General features: G+C 43.2%; 1 protein-coding gene across 1 annotated transcript; it reads left to right on the top strand.

Moving 5' to 3' along the window:
* Positions 1 to 68: 68 nt before the first annotated feature.
* Positions 69 to 23,385, top strand: LOC140162842 (uncharacterized). Its single transcript, XM_072186153.1, has 5 exons — positions 69 to 287; positions 10,966 to 11,411; positions 11,861 to 12,055; positions 13,645 to 13,796; positions 23,254 to 23,385. The coding sequence occupies exons 2-4, from the start codon at positions 11,273 to 11,275 to the stop codon at positions 13,785 to 13,787; spliced, it is 477 nt and encodes a 158-aa protein (XP_072042254.1). The 5' UTR covers positions 69 to 287; positions 10,966 to 11,272; the 3' UTR covers positions 13,788 to 13,796; positions 23,254 to 23,385.
* The last annotated feature ends 6 nt before the right edge of the window (positions 23,386 to 23,391 follow it).

The following is a 23,391-nucleotide window of genomic DNA, read 5'->3' as shown; positions in this document are numbered from 1 at the left end:
ATTAATGAGGGCAAAAAGTTTTTGATGATACCAAAATTAATTTCCCCTTTGATTTCTATAGTTGATAAAAAGCCAAAACCAACAACGCGCACATTCAGGGGGAATTCCCCGAGCTTTGCAACATTGGTAGGAAAATAACTCGGGAATTTTTGGCGAAAATTTGGGAAGCTTTTTCGCTTATCTACTACTGCAAGGGAGCGGGGAAAATATTGAAAATATTAAAAGATACCACCATAAAGGTCAACTATCATCATGTGGCATGACTGATGTAGGAATGTGTCATAAAGGTAAGCTTAAATCATGTAAAATCAGGCCGTCATTTTTCATGTTTTTCAAGTGAGTGCATGATGCATGAGTGAGGAGCTATCACAAGTCTAGCTAACTTTTAAAAAAATGGGCAAAACAGCTACATTACAGCCAGTGTCCAAAATAAGGAAAATCTGGAGGTTATCCCGGGGATAACTAAAGCATAAATTCTGCTTGTCCTCAATACATTTTGGTTGTCCCCATAATGTGTCATACTTTGGAGGTAAAATATAGTGATTGTCCGGACCAGGCCAGGGGATAAGCAGGGCCGTGACACTCGTATTCAATCCCTGTATAAAAAGTGAAGTCACTTCGCCGGCAGTTTGAGTGACAGTGATTGACGGTTGCTATGCCGGTTGCTATGCATTTGAGTGCGCAGCCTAAATCTTACGTACTTGTGAACGGCTATCATGCGCAAGACTGCTTTATTACTTAAAAGGACTTATCCTTTATTTGATTGACAGTTGCTAGGTCATTTGAGTGCGCAAGATTTGATTGGTTAATTTAGTTCCAGATCTCAGTTCTAATCTTGAACGACTGTCGAGGAAGTCTATTTCGAGCTATTTTCCAAGATGGCGCTCATCGACTGCCAATTATCCGGACCCTTTCCAGCAAAAATACAGCTTATTTAACCAGTCTCGTCATGGGGTCATCGAAGAGAATATTTTCCTAGCATATTGAGCTAACTCCTCAGCTGTTTGGTTTTTCACGATATGATAGTAATGGAAAGATTCGACCAAATGTTCGCCGTTTTTCGCCATTTAATTTTTTTTTTTTTTGAAACGATGACGTAAACATGATCATCTCTTCCACAGAAAATACACTCCTACACGCATAAGGGTACAGCTAGGCCATCACATGTATCATCCCCACAGGCTGAATGACTGACTTCATTTGCGCAAACGACTGGCTTATCCTATAGTATATTAGTACTCGAGAATCCTTGGGATAAGTACATAGCTCAATAAGCCAGTTCGCAATTTCAGAATCATGATGCATTGTGGGTAATATTTGCCGATTTTTTGGAGATAAACACGAGGAGGCTGCAGTGCATTTCCAATGGCGGCGAACTTTGCACTTCCTTCAAAAACATATTTTTGTAAAACATTTTTTATTCATTCCTACATATGTTAATATTTCCTGTGAAATACAAATATAAATTTCCTGTGAAGACCAAACTGTCAGCGAAATTCCAGTACAAAACGTTTTTACGGAAACGTCAAAGTTCACCCCATTGAAAATGTACAGTAGCCTCGTTGTGTTTATCGCTATATTTATTTGGCGACTTTGTTTCTGCACATGCGCAGTTGTAATTGCGAAAGGGCTTATATGGTTGTCCCCAGTGATTTTTGGACAAGAGGACAAGAGGATATTAAGTACTTATTTCGAACACTGATTACAGCTCTATTTAAGTTTGCACTGACTGAAGTGCCATCTCAGTTTGGGTGTGCCAATTTGGATCATGTGCTAATGAATTTTTATTTATTTTTGGATAAATAATGGAGTACCGTATTATAAAATTCAAATTTCAAGCAAAGGAGTTAATAGGCAAGAACAAGAAGTACAAGAACTGAAGAAGCTGTGTGTAAAGTTTGTCCACTCTGAAGTACACAGACAGTTTAAATTTAATTGTGTATCGTATTATCTGTAATATAGTTAAGGGCTGGGGTATGAACGTTTGGACAGTATTTATTTTGGGACATCAGGGCACATCAGACATATCGATTGCATTCTGAATACGAAGAATGTCATTCTGATATCAATAATTTTGATTTTTTGAAATTCGCAATTTAATACACATTTTATGGCAAATCATTAAAAATTGATATTTTTTGATATTTAACAGTACTTGAAGTAAACTTTATAAATCTGATGATTTATACTTAAAGTGTATGTAGGTGGGATGAAAAGCCGACGATTAATTGAAAATTTTGACCTTTCGTATTGAAGAGATGGATTTTTTTTCCCAAAACACCAAAACAAATTAGGTCTTTTTGGGAAAAAAATCCATACCTTCAATATGAAAGGTCAAAATTTTCAATTGACCGTCGGCTTTTCCTCCCTGCTACATACACTTTAAGAATATATCATTAGATTTATATAATTTACTTCGAGGACTGTTATATATCAAAATTTGAAAAATATCAAATTTTTATAATTTGTCATAAAATTTGTATTATATTGTGATTTTCAAAAAATGAAAATTATTTGATATCAGAAAGACATGCTTCGTATTCAGAATACAATTCGATAGGTCCGAGGTGCTCTCATGTCCCACAAAAAATACTGTCGAAACGCAATAAACGCTCATTTTAGATCCCTTAATGTAGTATTGAATTTATCTCTGTAATTTATTGCATCACAAAACAAGCTCTTTTGGTTTTTGTTAGGGTAAATGGGGGGGGAGTGTTTTTGACATTTTTGCGGTATATTTTGTTGTTGTTGTTATTTTGAAACTTTTTTGTTAGGACAGGGGATTCTTAATACAGGCCATCCGGCCTTCCGAGAACCTCCTCATTCAATGTATGTGTTTAATTGTTGTGCTGTTATATTTTATATTTGAATGAAATAAAGATGAATCAATGAATGAAACAGTCGACAAAGTGACAATGTGGGCGTATAGTATACAGCTCGTTAACAGTGCATAGTGCGGCGTCTCTGCTGCAGGTATGCGTGCCTTCAAAGTCAGCACAATCTGTGCGTCCGCGTCGGTACTTTGAACCCCCCCCCCGTCTTTGTACTTCAGAGTAGAGGAAGTGTCCGGCAATCACAACATAACCGTAAAGTGGGGTGACTTTGGACAGTGCAGTGGGGTGACTTTGGACACGCATATTGGACAGGGTTGGGTTGCTCAATTTAAATCAATAATTTTTTCTAAAAAATCATTGATCAATTACTGGTATTTTTCTAACATATAAGGCCAAGGAAAGTCGATTTTGAGTTTCCCGTCACCCGCCCTCACTTCATTTTCTGACCCTCACTTGAATTCATTATTGTGATTTTTTGTGGAAAAATCTAAATTTACATTTTGCTGTCAACCTTGCAGACTCTTTGTAATATATACTTTTGAATCTCATTTGGGCTAAACATCCATCTTCAAGTGAGTGAGCGGCAAATAACAACACATTTTACATGCATGTTGGTCATATAATAAAAGGCAGACAAATAATGAATAATGAAAAAGTTACCTCACTTGTTTTCAGAAATTATGTGACGGGAAACTCAAAATTGACTGTTAGGGGCCTAAGACATAATGTTGTGATTGCTGGACACTTCCTTTAAAGCCTTAATGCTTAATGTACGATCTTTTTTCAGAATATATTTTTTCAAAACCAATTTTTTTGGCATATTTGTAATACTTACACATGTTCCAACTATTCTGTGAGCAAACTGTCAAATTTGCCCTATTTGTATACGGTATCATAGTAAAACGGGATGATTTTCTGTTGGTCCGACATATTATCATAATTTTCCAAACTGGCTGCGTAGGAGAGACTAACTCTGAGGCTGCACTTACTGTCCTTAAATCCAAAAAGTGCGAGATATTTCGAGTGATCTAGGTGAAGTTTATGATGTTGTTTCTTTGCAAATGCTCAATGTTTTTCACGTCCAAATGTATTGGGAACTTTCATGATTGCATTATCATTTTGGAAGAAAAAAAGAAAAATCTAAAAATTTAAAAAAGATTGTACGGTACATTAAGGCTTTAAGGTTGGTCTGAACCATGGAATTATGGAAAACATTTTAGCATTTTAACTTCTAAATTGTTGATCTATAAAATGTATAAAAGTACACCTGTATTACCTTATGAATCCAGTGGTGACATCAGATTAATTTAAAAATGCTCAATTTTGGAGAAAATAATCAAAAACCGTGATTGTGACCCAAAATTGCCAAAAATGTACGCTATATAGCTAAAATAATAGATTCTCGATCGTGAGTGTACAATTTGTACGCAATAGTAAATTGTGTCGAGCGCACAGTGCTTGCCACTCAAGCTTACCGTAATGCGATCGACGGTAAACAACATTCCGAACCAACCAATCACGGCCTTCGGGGCACAGTGTCGCTAGGCAGCTGACACAAAGTCAAGGGCATGTCACGCTAGCGTGTTATTCCATGAAAAATGTGACATACACAGTGCATGCCCGGGGGGGGGCACTCACATTTCCCAGCTATACGGGTATGTGCCGCGACGACGACCCCCTTTTTCAGAGCCGCTGGCCGTTCCCTAGACCCCTGAATTCATTGATTGCCGCTCTTGATGACCCGATTTTTTTTCTAGCCATTCGCTAGACTCACAGAATTCATCATCTCAGCTCTCATTGGCATGTTTTCCGTGCTACGTTTACAAGCCCAAAAGCTACTTTTTTGCAAGCCCAAAAGCTTCCTTCAATGTAGACCCTCCCTCGGGTCCATGGAGAACGACTGGTAATGTAGATTACATAGCATTAAAAATCAACCCAATACATGGACCCTCCCAGTCTGTAAGCAATTTGACTTCCAGTTCCCACAAAATGCTGGGAGTTCACTTTTACGGATTTGGAGTCACGCAATCTTTCTATATACCACGTCCATGTTTTCACTACATTAACGTTTGTGTAAGCGACTAAACAACGATATTGTATCCGACCAATCAACGCAGCTTGGCAGCGGGGATATTTGAAAAGGCTTCCTAGCTAAATAATGCATGTGCAAACATTTGCAAACCGCACGCGATAATATACATAATATGGACAATAGGCCTAAGTCCGAGTCGAGTGGTTGCCTTTTATTATTGCGCGTACCGTGGGTCTGTCAGACGCGTGCCACTTGAGCTCAATACCTCTCAGTTGTTGACAAGTGTCCCATCCGATCTTGCGTCACATCCCGCTGCATAGCTTTGTGCTACCATATTTGAATTGAAACTGGGGCGGGGCTTTCGTAATTGACATCGGAATCACCGTGCTTCGTTGAACGAATATTTGGAAGTGAGATCTCTAACAGATTGGACCAGTCTCGGAATCAGCGCTCAATGGACTTTCGCGTTCACTTATAATACGAGTATATTTCTATATTGCTGCATGGTTGACTGTGGTGGGTGTAATTAGTGGCGTCGATTTGTGGATGAAGAGGAATGGGTTTTTGTCTTTGAAGAAAATAAGGGGGTGGGGGGGGGGGGGTAGAGGACTTTCGCATTTTTTTTCATAGGGCATTATGTAATTATTTATTGTTACATTATCCAGAGATGGAACCGAACCGAGACTGGGGGCCAGTCTACCTTCAATGGGGATTTTCCATCATTTTCTTCCCCATTTAACACATTGTAAGAATAAGGTGAATTTTGGGCTCCTCTTTAGGCAACACTGGGCCAGTTTGTGATTGTTTTCAAAATGTAAACATCACTCGACCGAGCGAGCTGTGTGTGTGGTCATGACATTGAAAATCATCGGACTTTTCGCTGATGGTGACATGAACATTTTGATGAATTGAGACCATCATTGGGAATAAAACTGGAAGTAAATATTATGACTGTAGTACCTCAAATAAACTGGTCCCAAAAAGTAACTTACCAGGTAAGAAATTCGTCTGTCAAGTTCAAACGACAAATCGTATTATACTGAATAGCATATGAGTGGAAGCGGTGTACATTTACGCTGAGTTTGACACCTCATTTGTCGCAAACAGATCAAAACTTTTGAAGTTATGCTCATTTGAACAAGCCTACTATCAAATTTGAAAGTTGCAGGTCCGCCCCAATGAATTCACACAATAAACAGACACATGAAAGGATGTTCAGAACTTTGATCATTCTTCATCCTCACAAGAAGCAATAGGAAAGTTAGTCATGCAAAGAAGAAGAGGAGAGCACTGATTACACCTGTATATAGTATACTGCCAACCATCTCAAGTGGTATGAGTGCAACTTTCATTCCAGTGGATAGGTTCGGTTAAATAAGCATAACTTCAAAAATACTCATCCGTTTGCAACAAATGAGGTGTCAAAATTGCGTAAATTAACACTGCTTCCACTCATATCCCATTTAGTGTAACACAATTTGTCGTTTGAATTTGACAGACAAATTTCTTACCTGGTAAGTTTCTTTTTTGGAGCAGTTTATGTACACTTCATTGGCTGGCCCGAATAGTGAATTTAGAAGTGATTTTCGATCTATCAGCCTGGTGGAAAGACTGCCGAATTCTGCACACTTGCCATTCATGGCTCCATTCATTCACATAAAAGTAGGCCTAATCATGTATTGCTTCGCGGAAATATTGAGAAGGAAAAACAGTATAGATGGGTTTGCTCATCTTAATTCTCAGGTTTGCTTGTAGTAGGCCTACTGCTATAATTATTCAGTATGAGAAAGTAGGGCTATTTGGCATTTTTTATGATCTGGATTTTATAGTACAAATCATACCTAGAATATTTTCTCAATTTGAATTTTATCCTTTCTAGATGATCCACCCAAAAATAATCATCGTATAGAATAGATCCCTGTAGGCCTACTAAGGGAGCGATCGTTATTTATGGCAGGGGGTAATGGGAAAATTTAGGGGAACACAACATTTTTGGGGTCTTGAGAGGGGGAACCTGAAATTTTAGTTGAACCAGGAGCTAGGAGGGAGGATTGTGAAGTTTTAATGGAGAAATTGGGAAAACAAGGGGGAACGCGGAAATTTTGAGCGGACGGGAGGGGGGAACACGAAATTTGTTGTCGATATATTTTTTCCAAAACGCCCATTCCCCACCCTGCCGTAAATAACGATTGGTCCCTAATCTGGATTCAAGTGTGATGCAGACATTCTGCTTGGAATGATCCAGATCCAGATGTTGAGATAAATTTAATTTATTTTTCATCCTGATATACTTAATTCGATGCACAATTTTTGACAAGAATCGAAATTTATTCTTTCGAAAATCTGTGGCAAAAAACCACAAAAATTGAAAATTACCCTGGATCAGTTCTCGAGACCCCCATTGGCGGCTGATCAGTTCCCAAGACCCCCTTTTTGATCGGCCAATCAGTTCCCTAGACCTCCTTTTTTGACGGGCGATCAGTTCCCTAGACCTCGAGTTCGAAACTGGCGGTGGCACACCCCTACCCCCCCCCCCCCTTGAGAGGGGGGAACCTGAAATTTTTAGTTGAACCAGGAGCTAGGAGGGAGGATTGTGAAGTTTTAATGGAGAAATTGGGAAAACAAGGGGGAACGCGGAAATTTTGAGCGGACCGGAGGGGGGAACACGAAATTTGTTGTCGATATATTTTTTCCAAAACGCCCATTCCCCACCCTGCCGTAAATAACGATTGGTCCCTAATCTGGATTCAAGTGTGATGCAGACATTCTGCTTGGAATGATCCAGATCCAGATGTTGAGATAAATTTAATTTATTTTTCATCCTGATATACTTAATTCGATGCACAATTTTTGACAAGAATCGAAATTTATTCTTTCGAAAATCTGTGGCAAAAAACCAAAAAAATTGAAAATTACCCTGGATCAGTTCTCGAGACCCCCATTGGCGGCTGATCAGTTCCCTTGACCGCCCTTTTTTGATCGGTCAATCTGTTCCCTAGACCTCCTTTTTTGACGGGCGATCAGTTCCCTAGACCTCGAGTTGAAACTGGCGGTGGCACACCTACCCCCCCTTGAGAGGGGGGGAACCTGAAATTTTAGTTGAACCAGGAGCTAGGAGGGAGGATTGTGAAGTTTTAATGGAGAAATTGGGAAAACAAGGGGGAACGCGGAAATTTTGAGCGGACCGGAGGGGGGAACACGAAATTTGTTGTCGATATATTTTTTCCAAAACGCCCATTCCCCACCCTGCCGTAAATAACGATTGGGCCAGAGCCAAAATTCCCGTTTGTGGCGGGACGGAATTTTGATAGGCCTTTTAAATTGTAGCTCTGTCCCTGTTTATTTTATGGATTCTTTATGTTCTTAATATAAACAAGTAAGTTACAGACTACATTCACACACAAAAAAAATAGTCTTAAGAATCAACACGTTGCCACGGTAACGCAAATTCACTGATGTGGCGGGACGGAATGATAAACTTCATGTATTTGTGAACACAGTACATTTGTTGAATTTTTATCAAAAGTACTGGGATAAAATATTTGTTTCTAACATTGGTATTAACTTCAACTATCCTTCTTTTGTTATGGGAGGAATTATAAAATTCACCGGCTTCTTTATAGTAATCGTTCATTAATTTTTAAAATCATGTCAATGTGGCGGGACGGAATGTGGCGGGACGGAATTTTGTCCACCATGTCAAAATCAAAAAAAAGCAATTGATTCACTTTAAAACTGACAAAATTGTTTTTCTTTCACTTCCAATGAAAAATTATTGCAAAATATTGACTGAGAAAGAAATTTTTCATAGATTCCTGAACTTAAAAAAATCACCTCAAAATGTGGCGGCGCCGTGTTTTACACCAAAGACCCTGAAAATAGCATTATTGCTGGCATCCTACCACAAAAGGCCTGAAATAGAAGAAGTTAAAATGGCTCTGAGTCTAGCAAAGTTGATGAATTCAATTTTTATGTACTCAGGAATGTTTATTACCATAATAGTTGATATTTTGGAAAGTTTTGACTAAAATTTTTTTTCGTCCCTTCCGAACGTAAAAAATCACCTGAAAATGTGGACGGAATTGTACACATATTTTAATTTATTTCTTTATTTTTGCAAAGTCCACTGACATTTTTTTTAGTGCTGAAATTGTCTACATGTATACAGAAGACCTTTATAATACCATAAACAAAAAAATCCTATCTTTTTTAAATATGCAGTAACATCAAATTTAACAATTCCGTCCCGCCACACCGAGAGGGCGCTATGTGTGTATTTTATTGCTTGTATTCCAAAATTGACGGGCAAATTTTAATTTTTTTTTGCCGATTCATAATCTTTGGTAAGTGGTCTATTAAACCAGAGGAGAAATTCACTCCTGTAACAATTTCTAAATTTTAGGTTGAGTGATGACCATTTTTGGCTCTGGCCCGATTGGTCCCTAATCTGGATTCAAGTGTGATGCAGACATTCTGCTTGGAATGATCCAGATCCAGATGTTGAGATAAATTTAATTTATTTTTCATCCTGATATACTTAATTCGATGCACAATTTTTGACAAGAATCGAAATTTATTCTTTCGAAAATCTGTGGCAAAAAAACCAAAAAAAATTGAAAATTACCCTGGATCAGTTCTCGAGACCCCCATTGGCGGCTGATCAGTTCCCAAGACCCCCCTTTTTTGATCGGCCAATCAGTTCCCTAGACCTCCTTTTTTGACGGGCGATCAGTTTTCTAGACCTCGTTATTCGATAAAAATGGTTGAAATTTGACAGTTTGCGTCATATTTAGGCAATACTAGTGTACGGAATATTTTTGTTTCTTGATGGAAATTTAAAAAAATGAAAAAATGGCTCCTAGAGGAAAAGGAGCTGTACCTGGTACGGTACACGATAAGACCAAAATCTTACCTTTATTTTCTATAATGATTCTGTTAGCTTTAATGAAAAATTGAAAACATGCACAAAAATGAACATGTTTTAAATTGCCGTTTTGTATCAAAAGTGGCAGTGGACAGCAATCAACTTGTTTTCAAACATCATCATCTTGATTCTTGCAATTTGCGCAGCTCGTAGTCGTAATGAAGATACAACTTCAGCCAGGGTTCGATTTAGAAAATAAAATGTACATGCACAACTCCGATTTTTCCCTCAAAATGGGCCAAATAACACAAAATTTTGCATGCACAGGCAAAATTCTACATGCACAGAGCCAAAGTTACATGCATTTGTGCATGTAAAACCCCTCTAAATCGAACCGTGACTTCAGCGCAAAAGAGGAATAATTGTTCGTCAAGCTGTATGAAATTCCCGGCCGGCCATGTTTTCGATCATGTTTTGTTGTGAGGCTCCGCGTGAGATACACTGTCAGGGTGAAGCGCACAGGGAACGCACCGCGGCTTGTTGCGTTTTGAAAAAAAAATTGCATCTCTGAAACATTATTTATGTTGGATTTATTTGATATTTGTAACGTGTCATGTCAAAAGGGCAGGCAGGTTATCAATTTTGAGGTTTTTACATATCTTAAATATAGAGATATTTTGCTCCACAACACCGTTTTCCCCAAAGAAATCGGACATTCCAAAGCAAAGATATTGAGTCCGTAAGTTATATGGTATTATAAAATTAGAAATTGAGATATCGGCCTTTAAAAATATTATTGACACTGTTGAGAGTAGGAATTACCTTCAAAAATGTCTCAAAAAATATAAGATGCCAGTTATATTCCGGTTTGATACTATCAGGCAATATTTTAAACATAAATAACATCACAAATTCGCAAAAAAATCAAATTGTGAAAAAATCACCCTGGGTAGATTTTTGTCTATTTCTCAATTTAGGATCCTGCCCAAAAGTGTCTCCTTTTGACATGACACGTCACACATATGCAATGACTTTTTAATAACTCTAAATTGAATGTCACTGTTTATTTTGATTTTCTTTTATAGAGCACTTGATTAAAAAATTTGTATTTTTTCTTTAAAAATTTGTATTTTGACATTTTTAAATTCCGGGCTCAAACTAAAAATGTTTTCTACATACCCAGTAACCATTTTTTTGGGACATTCTGTACTTGACCTATATATCTTTTATTCCAGAAAGCAAATTGTGGATAATGCCAGAGCTAGAGGAAGAAATAGACCCTCAATTAACCAGTAGCACACTGTCACATGAATACCACATGCAACTATTCATCACTCAGATTTGACTGCATTAATTTCCTTATAGGCCCTACCATTACATGAGCAATATGGCAGATGAGGTGCGCAAAAAACGCAACTTCCGAAAGCTACTCCAGCGAATAAGCAACCAGTTAAGAGATGATAATCTCCAAGAAATGATGAATGTGGTTGTTGGTTTGGATGGCTTCCTTGTTGGCAAGAGGTAGAAAGAGTAAAGACTGGTATGGACTTCTTTTTGCGATTGGAAACGCATGGCAAACTATCACCTGATGACTATGAGGAGCTAGTTGAACTGCTTAATGATGTGAACAGAAAGGATCTTGTGAAGGAACTGGAGGATGCTATGAGAAGCCAAACAAATGGTAAGATACATGGACAATTTCAGCGGTAATTATTGTAGAATATGTGGCACCACCCTAACCCTAAATTCGTACACTAATCATAACCCTAACTCTAAACTCCTAACCCTAAACCTTATCCATAGACCTGAAACTTTTTTCAGCTGATTTCCTCTTTTTTTTATTCCTGAAATTTACACATTTTCTTTTATTTTTAGCCCAATTTGAGCCATTTTACCCCAATTTTACGCTGTTTTAAAAGCATTTTTAGCATTTTCAGCTTGTTTCCTCTTTTTATGATAAAGACCATAAGTTTCAGTTCTGTACAAGTCATGTGTATGTCTTTTTTAATTTACGCACATAGATTTTGATATTATTGCGATGTTTTTGAAGGGGAAATTTAAAGCTAAGGAAAAGTACATTGCGTTTTGTAATTTGTTCCCAGTCATCCATGTTCTTAATACCTCTTGCAGGACCAACTAGTCCAGAATCTCCAGGAAGTCAACAGACTCCTTTGTCTCCACCAAGAAGTAATCAATTTGAACCACCTGTTACATCAACATCAGTTGCTGAACCAAACTTTGCTAAAATGGATCTGTCACAGAATACTTCAGCTGGTAGTCCAGCAGGGGCGGCAAATTCTACAGCAACTGCAAATGGATCACCAGGTAGGAAAATAAATAGAAAATCAAGTTGTCCCACAATGCATAATTGTGTGAAGTGAGTGAAATCACACATAAAACATCTAAAAAAAAGTAATTACCCCCCCCCCCCTCCTTAAATAATGGCCATTATTCAAAAACGGCTGTTGAATTACAAATCTGTAAAATGCATTGGAAGCAGAATGTATTTCTGCGCATTTTGACACCTCATTTGATACGATAGTCCAGAAAACAATAAAACACCAGTCAATTAAATATAGCGAGGTCCAGATTGGAAAGTTGCACTTGCAACAATACAAAAACACTGAGATATCATATTACACAGATTTTCTTCCATTATACTGAATACAAATCAATATATCTTACTGCAACTTCAAATGTTGGGTTACATTGATCAATTTAAAATTTAAAATGTACGCTATGACGTCAATATTTAGACAATTGCTACAAATGAGGTGTCAAATTTACGCAGAAATAAATTCTGCTTCCAACGCATTTTACAGATTTGTAACACAATAGCCTGTTTTTGAATAATGGTCATTATTTAAAGGGGGGGGGGTAATTATTTTTTTGAGATGTTTAGTACACCTTATTATTCTTTTCCAGTGTTTGAAATAAGCACTAGTCCTCGTGTCCAAAAATCATGGAGGACAACCATGATGAGCCATGTACTTGTATGACAGACCACTATATGCCACAATGTACACTTGTTCAGTATGTTGCCGGGTTTCCAGGGTTCAGCAGGCTTTCTGAATGTTTTCATCAATCATATTTCACTGAGTTGTCCAATATATGGTGCCAGTGATAGAGATTGTGGAGTGATTGTCGAGATCTGCATTTATCAGAATGGCAAATTCAGAAGCTAGCACAGGTTTCTCAATTCTTGGGTATGGATTTTCCCTTGTGGAAAGCATGAAAACATACATATTGTAAAAATGATCATACTCTCACCCAATGCACCCTTATTTAGGTCCAAACATTCCGGCCGTCTCTCGCCCGATGACCCCAAATTTTGCATAAAACAAATAAAATGTTGCAAGAGGACAAAGGCCAATATTGAGGGGGTGGATGTGGATGGTGTTAAGTTACAGATAACAGATGGCCTCTGCCTTAGATGGACCAAAATAGGCAAAATCACTGATTCCACAGATTTTGATCATTCTATTAGTTCTTCTGCCATTTTTAATCCGCTGCTGGGGGGAGACCTCTAGCTGTGTGTGTTGTCTCGAGGAGTCCAAAATATTGAACCCCGGGCTTGAACCTTGCTCTACTATAGTCCGACGTGTAGGACCTTTTTTCCTTATTTACCAGACAATGTTCAGCTCAGACTATGCGACCACTATCTCATATCTATGGCGCAAGAAAGACGAATCGCGAAAGTCCAGTGACCGCGCTGCCCGTCGGGTGGGGCGGTTAGTGGACTTTCGCGGTCAATCTTTCTTGAGCAATCAGAGCCTGAGCAGTGATAGTTGGTAACTGAGAAAAAAAACAGGTCCTATTCGTCAGACTACTCTACTACTGAACATCGGGTGTTGATTTGCTTCTTACAAACAATTGTTGATTTGTTTCTTACAATTGTTTCTATATTTGGATAGATTCACTAGGTTACCATTCCTTTGAGGACGTATCTGAGAGTGCAAAAGGATCAGCAAATACAGAGATGAAAGACCAGCCTATGGCATGTAAGGAGGAAATAATCAGGTTGTCATTCATCAGAAGGACAAAGCACCTGATGTAAGATCATGGGGTAAGTGTATGTTATGTTATTTCAGTTATAGCATTTCAGTTACAACCATGTTGATAGAGACTGTGTAGGCCTATAATTTCTTCAAGGGCATGCAGGTAGTCTCCATGGTAAAATGGTGAATCCTGTGAATGGTGGCAATTAGCCTTTTACGTCATGTGGTGAATTTTAGAAGGGTGTCTCTCAAGAAGCCAGGGAATAGATATGCTGGGCCGTATGAAAGAACAGAGAGATGCTGAAATGTGACACAATCAAGGGGAATGAGTCGGATGTCGCTAATATTGATTTTGAGATATTGGCAAAGGAAGTGTTAAAATTCTTTTGTTTTATACTGTTTTCAGCGATTGATAAATTGACATAACTTTGCAAAGAAAAGTCGTATCAACACAGGGTTTTCAGTTTCTGAAAGCTCTTAATGTGCTCTTTAGAAACACATGTAAAACTTATTTTCGACCAGGGCCGACATGTGACTCATTCCCCTTGATCATGTCACAAATTTCCCTTTGATAAATGGACCAAGGTAAAGAAGAAATAAACAAACAAATCTTCAATACCAAAATGGAAATTATCAATGAAATAGCAAAGTTCTGTTGTTTTTTTAAAGTTTCACACAAACCACAACAAAGAGCCAGCAAAAAAAAAAAAAATTGATAAATATCCAGTACAAAGGAATGTAATGAACTGCATATTTGGTTCTCTCTCAGACTTCTAGCACCTGTGGATTTATAAAGTTGAGTTGGATGCAGACCAATTTCGATAAAGAAGCTTTAACTAGACTTGCTTCAAGTCCTTTGGCGTCCATAGTTAGTGAATGTAAAATTCATGGAAGCTTTGCCACATCTTCCAAAAATGTCTATTTCTTTCCAAAATTTGAAGTTATTTATTCTTTCAAAATAATTATTTACCATTATAACTTTGTGAAAATCTATTTGACATTTGAATTGCTAGATAGTGGACTTTCTTATCACACTTTACCCCTGGCATAATGTGCACCCGGCCCCCACACTCCGTGCATCCACGGGTATTCATGCTCGTCGAAAATTTCGCGAAAATAAGGGGTGTTTTCAGATGAAGAAATGCGATTCGTGAAACACACAAAAAAGGGGTGTTTTTTCAAACCATGTGTTCGCGAAATTGAAAATAAGGGGTGTTTTCATCGAGCAGCCTACGCATTTCTGCCAGAAAAGGGTATATTAGAAATATTGTTTGCGTTTTAGCGAAAATAGCTAGGGGTATTGTCGAAGGGCAAATAATTTGCGAAATCGCTAAAAAAAGGGGTGTTTTTCCCCTAAAAACTTCGCGAAATGAGATGCAAAAGGGGGTGTTTTTAAAGTTCACCGACAAGCATGAATACCCGCGGATGCATGGAGCGCGGGGACCGGGACTGTGCACTGCAGGGGTAGTGTTTGAGCAAAATGTACACCATGCCCACAAGGTATACTTCCTCCCTAAGCTAATGTTGCCAGTGCCACACAAAAATTCTGACCTGACTAAAAATCTGAGGGAGTCCAGTATATGATACTTCCACCATGGGTCCTAAGAAGAGCTCGGAATAGAGAAAAAGTAAGGAGGAAGCCTTGATCAAGGCTAAGCTTTAACAATCTCAGTCTGAGGTATTAATGAATGAGAAGTGCTAAAATGGGCTATTCAAGTTGAAATTCACACACTCCCTAATTCCTTTAAATAACCATAATCTCCCTCACAGGGAGTGGATATTTCAAATGGAGTCACCCCATTCAGGTAACCTCATTTGAAATCAGTCACACTCCCTGTATCTGTGTAAGATTACTGTAACATCTTTCACAGGGGGTGTATGGATTTCAACTGGAATAGTTAATTATTTCTCAAATCTTGAAAGTGCCTATTAATATGTTAACTGCGACTCAGTACACCGGTCGATCTTACCGTTTCCGATGTTGATTAAGATACTTCTTGCATCGATCCCGAGATGCGGAAAAACCAATAGTCATTTTGTCCCACATAAATGAATAAATAACAAAAACCCCGATCCCCGAGTGGACTCACCCATTCGGTGACGTCACACTACGATAATCATCCCTTATCCTCCTTGGTTTCTAGATGAGATAGACGTGTGGATTTTTCTTTACCAACGCTAAGTATCATTACGAACCAAAGGACGAGATATACAGTTTGTTTGTTACATCTGAGGTAAAAACCAACCAGTATAGTACGCTAGGGAGATAGTTTTGACGACATTTTTCGACTAGAAAAGTGACAAAAACGATCCAAAAACTTAGCTTGTATGAGTGTTTCCGTTCAGTATCACGGGACACACGTTTTCAAAATGGCCGCCTTAGGACGCCATTTTATTTTTGTTCTCACGTAAAACAACTATAGCAGACTAGTAAGTTACAATAGATGTTTGTACAGTACTGTGTATACATGTATGGTGAGTGATTATCGCTATGTTTATGGTGTGCTCTATCGTTATATCTTTCAGTACGCGTCTGATGACGAGTTACTGCTAAGAGTTCGGTGGGTTTCGAAGGACCAGCCTGACAAATCTATACCAAAAGGTTTTCAGTTTTTCATCCCTTTGTACATATATTTTTATATCATACCACTACATCAGCGACAGCCACTGTGCGTGTGGGTCTGTTTATTGGGCTTGAGCTTGTGTTCGGGGGGTAGTGCTGTACGCTCCCCGATTACTACAATGTCCAGGCCTTGTCAATCATGCCCTTCCCTTGTGGCAGAGTGGGACCCGCATCCACTCTGCTACACCCACAGGGATTGCTCTAAATCAAATAAGTGTGCTTCCTTTTGCATAGGCTTATCGGACATCCACTTGAGGATTTAGAAAGTAGCGCTCGTTTGGGTCTTCGACACAGACAGAAGACGAAGACTAAGAAACAGAAGCCTACAGGTAAGACTGATATGGTAGGTACTAGCGCGACGCCGGCAAGGGCCACGCTAAGGTAACCTCTGGGGCTCCGGTCCCGGGCAAGCAGGCGGACCCTCCGGGGACTGCTAGCGAGCCCGAAGGCCTAGCAGCCAGCGAAAGCACTGACTTAACGTCTAAGCTAGTAGCAGGCAGCAGGGCGGTACTTGCCCTAACAGGCGAGTACCAGTCTACCAGTGAGATCTCTAGCGAGTTTCTTGCAGGTGGACACCCGTCTATTGCTGGCGAACGAAAGCGGGTCTAGCACCCGCGAAGTAGCCGGCGACGGACAGTATGCCAAGGGTACCCGGGCTTGCCTGGGTTGAATCCTAGCATACTGGCGTGCAAACGGACCTCGGGCTTGCCTCGGCGGTCTGTAACGCAGCGTGCCAGTGGAACCCGGGCTTGCCTGGGTTGATCCACGGCACGCAGCACGCTTTCGTTCCCGCAAGGGTCGAATGGCGTGCATGGGTTTAGCAGAGACGATACCGGGGCTAACGCTGGTGTAGTCTTAGCAGAACCAACTGGGGTTGTCACACGGCAGCGTTCCATGGCGGGACCGCCGAGTGATGCCCTGGGCCTTGGAATGGCTGCCGGCTGTCCTCCGGGACTGGCTAGCGGCTATACCGGGGTTGGGCTCGCAGTCTCTCACGGGACAGCGACCCAAGTGCAAACGGTGGCAGCTACCGAGACGAGCTACGGCTCGACTTCAGTGGTAGCCACTATGCACGCGCCCATAGCTGCCGTGAGTGGTCCGCCACACACAGCGACCTTGGGCGAGGCTCAAGAGGTTAGGGTAGGTAGTTTGAACAGCCTGGCTGATCAACAACCCACTTATGTCCTCGAGAGCCAGCAGAGCGTGGGTGATCCATTACAGTCAATGGGTCAATTACCCTCTTATGATCGATCACTATCTATTCAGCGGAGCATGGCTCCATTGATTGATACTGCCTATTCAGGTAGCGAGGTGACTGATCGAGGGTATACACGCTCAGCTACCCGTGATACTAGGCAAGCTCCTTTTAGCCAAGGGACAGCCAGTATAGCGGGGTACCCATACACACGGCTTGATCCTCTAGCGGGGGAACGCTGTGAGGCATGGGTACAGTGGATGCGCGGCCGAGGAGCCCTACCGGGCACCTACGCTACAACCACGCAGGTACCGCAGTACTCGTCCTGGTTACCACAGTCTCTGTGGCAACAGGGGAGGCGGTACTGGTACTGCCGTTCCATGGGGTTTCCCTGGTGGCGGATCCTTTCAGGGTCAGCTACCGACAGGGTATGCCCCGTGGTATCCGCCGCAGGGTGGTTTCTTCCACGGTCTAGCACCGTGGCAAGTGCCGCCTAGCGGTGGGCAAGCAGTACCACCAGTTGTTACCCAGCCTGGGCGGCGAGTGGCTAACCCTGATACAGCTCAGGGTAGGCCGCACGCTGCTATGGCTAGAAGCGACAGCAGCGAGAGCGTCGCGGATCCCGGGTGCTATAGCTAGCATCTCGGGTCTAGCGGAGTACTCCCTCTTCTGCTGGTGTTCAGTTGGCTAGCCACACGGTGGCGACACCTTCCTGTCCACCTTCAGATGCCCGTCGTCAGATCTCTTCCTCATCAGAGAGTGAGTCAGAGTCTGAAGGCGAGGGAAAGGAGTCGGAAGATGAAACCAGTAGCGACTCACAGTCTGATGAGGCTGTGCAGCTAGCTTCAGGTATCCTTCCCCGCTTCCCGTGAGGAACTCGCTAGCAATGGTCTGCCTGCGGACACCGCTGAGGTGATGAGCCGTGTGGCCCAAGGTTTGGGCCTGGCTTTCTCTCAGGAGGAGTCCGTTCAGGAGGACCAGGGCATCTTTTCAGTAGGATGCCCAGCTAGCGCGTCCACACAAGGGTCGCCCGCACTTGCATTCCCGGCGGACCTCAAGGGTAGGTTTCGTAGGGCTGTCAGGCTCGCTGGAGCTTCGACGCCGCGTGCTTGCACGCTTCCACTGCGTGTTTCGCAGGAGCACTACGACACCTACGCCAGGGTCTCTGACCTGGATTCAGACGGTGCCAAGCGCCCGCCGCTGGCGGCCAAGGCGCACGGGTCGTTCTCCCCCAGTGGGAGGAGGAGCTAAAGCTCATCGATAAGCGAGCACGCCGCTTATCAGAGTCTCTAAGCGTCGCTACCACGCTTGCCGAGCACCTCGGTAGGAAGGTAGCGAGCGACCACGGGCAACGCGTCGGAACTCTTCCATGAGGTTAATCTGTTAGCGGTGCTAACAGCTAACCTCAACGAGAGTTCTATGGGCCTAGCCCATAGGATGTCATCTCGCCGCCGGAGAATGCCTGTCTGTCCCTCCAGTCAACTTACGGCTCCGACTTTGCTGAAGCAATGAAGAAGTCAGACTCGGTGGGACAGGGGCTACTCTTTGGACAGGCCTTTTGCGCACGGTGGAGGACCGGGCAAAGAAGGCCACCAATGAGAGCACTCTGAAGAAGTCAGAGGCTGCCCTGACCAAGGGGAAGGGCAGTAAGGCGAAGAAGAAGCACAAGAAGAAGAAGTCTTCTAAGCGTTCTTCAGCGCCAGCTCCGGCTTCAGCAGGACGCGCACCACAGACTACACCGAGCCCGAGGCTACTCCAGCACCTCCCAAAAAATCTGGGAAGCGCAAGAGTAGTGCTGGATCGATGGCAAGCCCCTAAGAAGAGCCGTTCTTCTAAGGGTGGCAAACCAGATCGGTCCTGAGGGCACGGCGGTCGACAGTCCATGCCGGCAGGCCTTGGACTTCCACAGGGATTCCCCTGTGGGCGGCCGCTGTGCATTACGCCCAGAGATGGCATGCCATCTCACCGGGCGCCTGGGTATTGTCAGTGGTCAGTGGGGGTTACAGGCTGGAATTTACCAGCCACCCCTCGTGCGCCTGCACGATTCAGAGGTCCACGGTAGTGCCGCCAGACGGCCCCCAGCGTCGGGCACTACTGTCAGAGGTCACTCAGCTTCTCACGAAGCAAGCGATTGTCCCGGTCTACCCCCCTTTCACCAAGGGGTTTTGGAGCACTTTTTTTCTGGCTCCAAAGAAGACCGGCGACTGGAGGCCCATTCTGAACCTCAAGCCGTTGAACGAGTTCATCAGGCCCAAGAGGTTCAGAATGGAGACTCTCGCTGCGGTGCTAGCCTGCCCCATCAAGGGTATGTGGGCGGCATCGCTAGATCTCTCGGACGATATCTGCATGTTCGATCGCACCTCAAGATCAGAGGTTTCTACGCTTCAAGGTACAGGGTCAAACTTACCAGTTTCGATGCCTGCCATTCGCTTGTCCACCTCCCCAGAGTGTTTACACTCCTGGTCAGGGCGGTGGCAGCGTACCCGCCGCGCAGGGGAGTCAACATGTGTTGCTCCCTGGACGATTGGTCCATTTACGGACGCACCCCACTGGAGACACAGTGTCTCGTGGAGTTAGTAGTCCGTACGGTGCGGGACCTGGGATTTCTGATCAACGTCAAGAAATCCAATTTGGTCCCGACGCCGACACCACTATTCTTAGGGGCCCAGATCAACCTCAAGGAGGGATCGCGGGCGCCCTCACCCGAGAGGGTGACGAACATGGCGAGGTGTGCCCGACTCTTGGCGAGTCAGAGGGGCACCGCTGTGGCATGGATGAAGGTTTTGGGCCTTATGGCCAGTATGGTAGACCTCGTACCGTACTGCCGCTTTCACATGAGGCCTATACAACTACACCTTCTAGCCTTTTACAGGCCCAGTCGTCACCCAATATCCCTCGCGGTTCGATGTCGGAGATCGCGCGAGAGGAACTCTGGTGGTGGACCCATCAGCCCAATTTGACTCAAGGTGTCAGGTTTCCTGCACCAGCGCTCAAATCCACGTAGTGACGACCGGGCGTCAAAGCTGGGCTGGGGGCCACATCCGGGACTCAGTCTCGGGCCTATGGTCGGCCACGGAGGCGGAGTTCCATATCAACCTTCTCGAACTTTGGGCAGTGGAGAGAACTCTCCAGCACTTCGAGAAGGTGATCGTGAGATCTCATATCGTTGTCCAAGCGGACAACACAACCGTGGTGGCCTACCTCAACAGACAAGGGGGCACCAGGTCACCACGGTTGTACCTGCACGCACTACGCCTGATAGGGTGGTGCAAGGCCAGATTACGTTGAGAGCGATGCACATAGCGGGAGTCACCAACATCCTCGCGGTTGATCTGTCACGAGGAAAGGTGTCGGGACCTACAGAATGGTCCCTTGCTCCGCAGGTCGCCCAGAGCGATCTTCGAGGTGATGTACCACCCTCGATAGATTTGTTCGCATCTCATCGAAATCATCAGCTGCCGGTGTACTGCTCGAGGGTCGCAGACCCACAGGCATTCGCCGTGGGCGCTCTGTCCGTGAGACTGGGGAGGAATGACTGCTTACGCTTTCCCCGATCTCACTGCTCGCAAGGGTGGTGACCAAGATCGGGAGGAGGATTGCAGCGTCATTCTGATAGCACCGTTCTGGCGAAACACCTGTGGTTTCGACCGATGGTGGATCTACTAGCGGCACAGCCGCGAGTACTCCCCGAGTTACCAGATCTACTCCGGATGCCGGAGGAGAGGTACCAAGTCTACCACTAGAGCACCTGCAGTTAGCTGCATGGCCCTTATCAGGGCACGTGCGGCGGAGGGAGGCTTTTCATCAGAAGCTGCTTCTCTCATCGCCAGGGGTAGGCGAGTCTACCCTCCGTCACGTATAGTCAGCGTTTGGCTCCCTACTACATGGTGCGATGAAATACATCTCCACTAGAGCCCCTGTGCCTCTAGTGGCAGATTTTCTGACAGAAAAGTTCAGGTCAGGACTTCAGCAGGCAGCGATAGCCAACTACAAGTCAGCCATTCTCTCGATTCATCGGGATTTGAAGCGGTCGACCATCAATTCAGATGGGTCCCTAAGTCTTCTTCTCGACGGTATGTTCAGCGGCGCCCGCCGAAGGAAGGTGGTCCCTCCATGGGACCTCAACACAGTCTTGGAGTATATTAAGGGTCCCCTTTTGAGCCCCTGTCAAAAGCGACCCTTAAATACGTCACTCTTAAGCGGCCTTTCTTCTGGCGTTGGCCGGGACGGCGCTGCTCGGAGTTGCACGCAGTCTCGAAGTCAGCCTCCGTATTTACTAACAACGGAGCGCGCTGTTTCTTCGCCGGATTTCCTTGCAAAAATGAGCGAAGTACATTCCGACACTCGCCCCTCTTCCGCCCCAGTATTGGGCAGGGTTCGTCAATAGCCGAAGACAGGTTGCGGTGCCCGGTGAGGGCGCTACAGCACTACCTTGGCCGAACACAAACCTTAAGAGGGGCTCATGACCGCTTATTTATCACCCACGCAGAACCGCTTGCGGTCCAGCCGCTAAACAGACTCTGCACGGTGGCTGGTCCAGGTGTTAGTGGACTCGGGCGACAAAAGAGGCGCTCGCCCCAAGGCCCACTCAACCAGATCTATCTCATCTTCGTGGGCCTACCATAGGGGGGTCCCCATTGAAGAGATTTGTCAGGCTGTGTCCTGGAAGAACCCGTCGTCCTTTTCCACGGTTTACTACAAAAACGTAAACCAACGACCAGGTGATAAGTTCACCAGGGCTGTTCTGGGGAGATAACATAGTGGTTGGGTATCAGGTGTTTTGCGGACAATCAGAATTCCAACATGGTAAGAACCAGTGTTTCTATTCTTAACCACTGCACTTTCAGTTCAGGGTTTTTGTCTGTTCACGTAGTCTTTCTGTTTCCCGGCCGTGAGGGGGGGAAATAGTTTGACCTCGCGATTACCATGCTACCCACTCTCCCGATCCTTATCAGATGCTGGCCAATCTTGTACCTCCATCCGTCGGTTACTTGCTAGATCGATCTTTCAGATGTTGATGCAAGAAGTATCTTAATCAACATCGGAAGCGGTAAGATCGACCGGTGTACTGAGTCTAGTCCCAAACAAAAATGTTTGGTAGACTCATAACGGTGCGATCTTACCTTTCGATGTTGATTATCCGGACCCGGCCGCCCCTACAAGTTTGGCCGAGTAGGGGCTGCCCAAGTCGGATAAGGGATGATTATCGTGTGTGGCGTCACCGAATGGGTGAGTCCACTCGGGGATCGGGTTTTTGTTATTTATTCATTTATGTGGGACAAAATGACTATTGGTTTTTCCGCATCTCGGGATCGATGCAAGAAGTATCTTAATCAACATCGGAAAGGTAAGATCGCACCGGTTATGAGTCTACCAAACATTTTTGTTTGGGACTAATATGTGACACGATCTGGTCCATGGGGGCCAAAGGTGGCAAATTTGAAACTGAGATAAAGGTAAAAATATGGAGTAAAAAACAATAAAATACATAGAAAATAGACATCAAAAACTTCATAACTTTAGAACCAAGTATGCTAGACCATTGGTGTTTTCAGGAAATGATGGCCTATTGTATACAGTAACTCAAATTTCAAAAATGCCTCCTTTGGACCCCATGGACCAGATCATTTCACATTATGCAAATTGACTAAAAAAAGTACATAGGAATGACATCTATAGCATTATATTTTACTTTTGTTTTTTACAGATTTTTCAACACATATTAACATCAACAACCAAGACACCAATGAAGCGAAACCAGAAGTCACCAAGTATATTCTTACATGTCTATCCACACTACATCATCAAAACAGCAATCTTCTCCAACGTCAAAATCTATTGCTTT

Source organism: Amphiura filiformis, chromosome 10 (genome assembly GCF_039555335.1).
Source record: "Amphiura filiformis chromosome 10, Afil_fr2py, whole genome shotgun sequence".
Classification (NCBI taxonomy): Eukaryota; Metazoa; Echinodermata; class Ophiuroidea; order Amphilepidida; family Amphiuridae; genus Amphiura; species Amphiura filiformis.
This window is presented reverse-complemented; position numbering and strand designations above follow the sequence as displayed.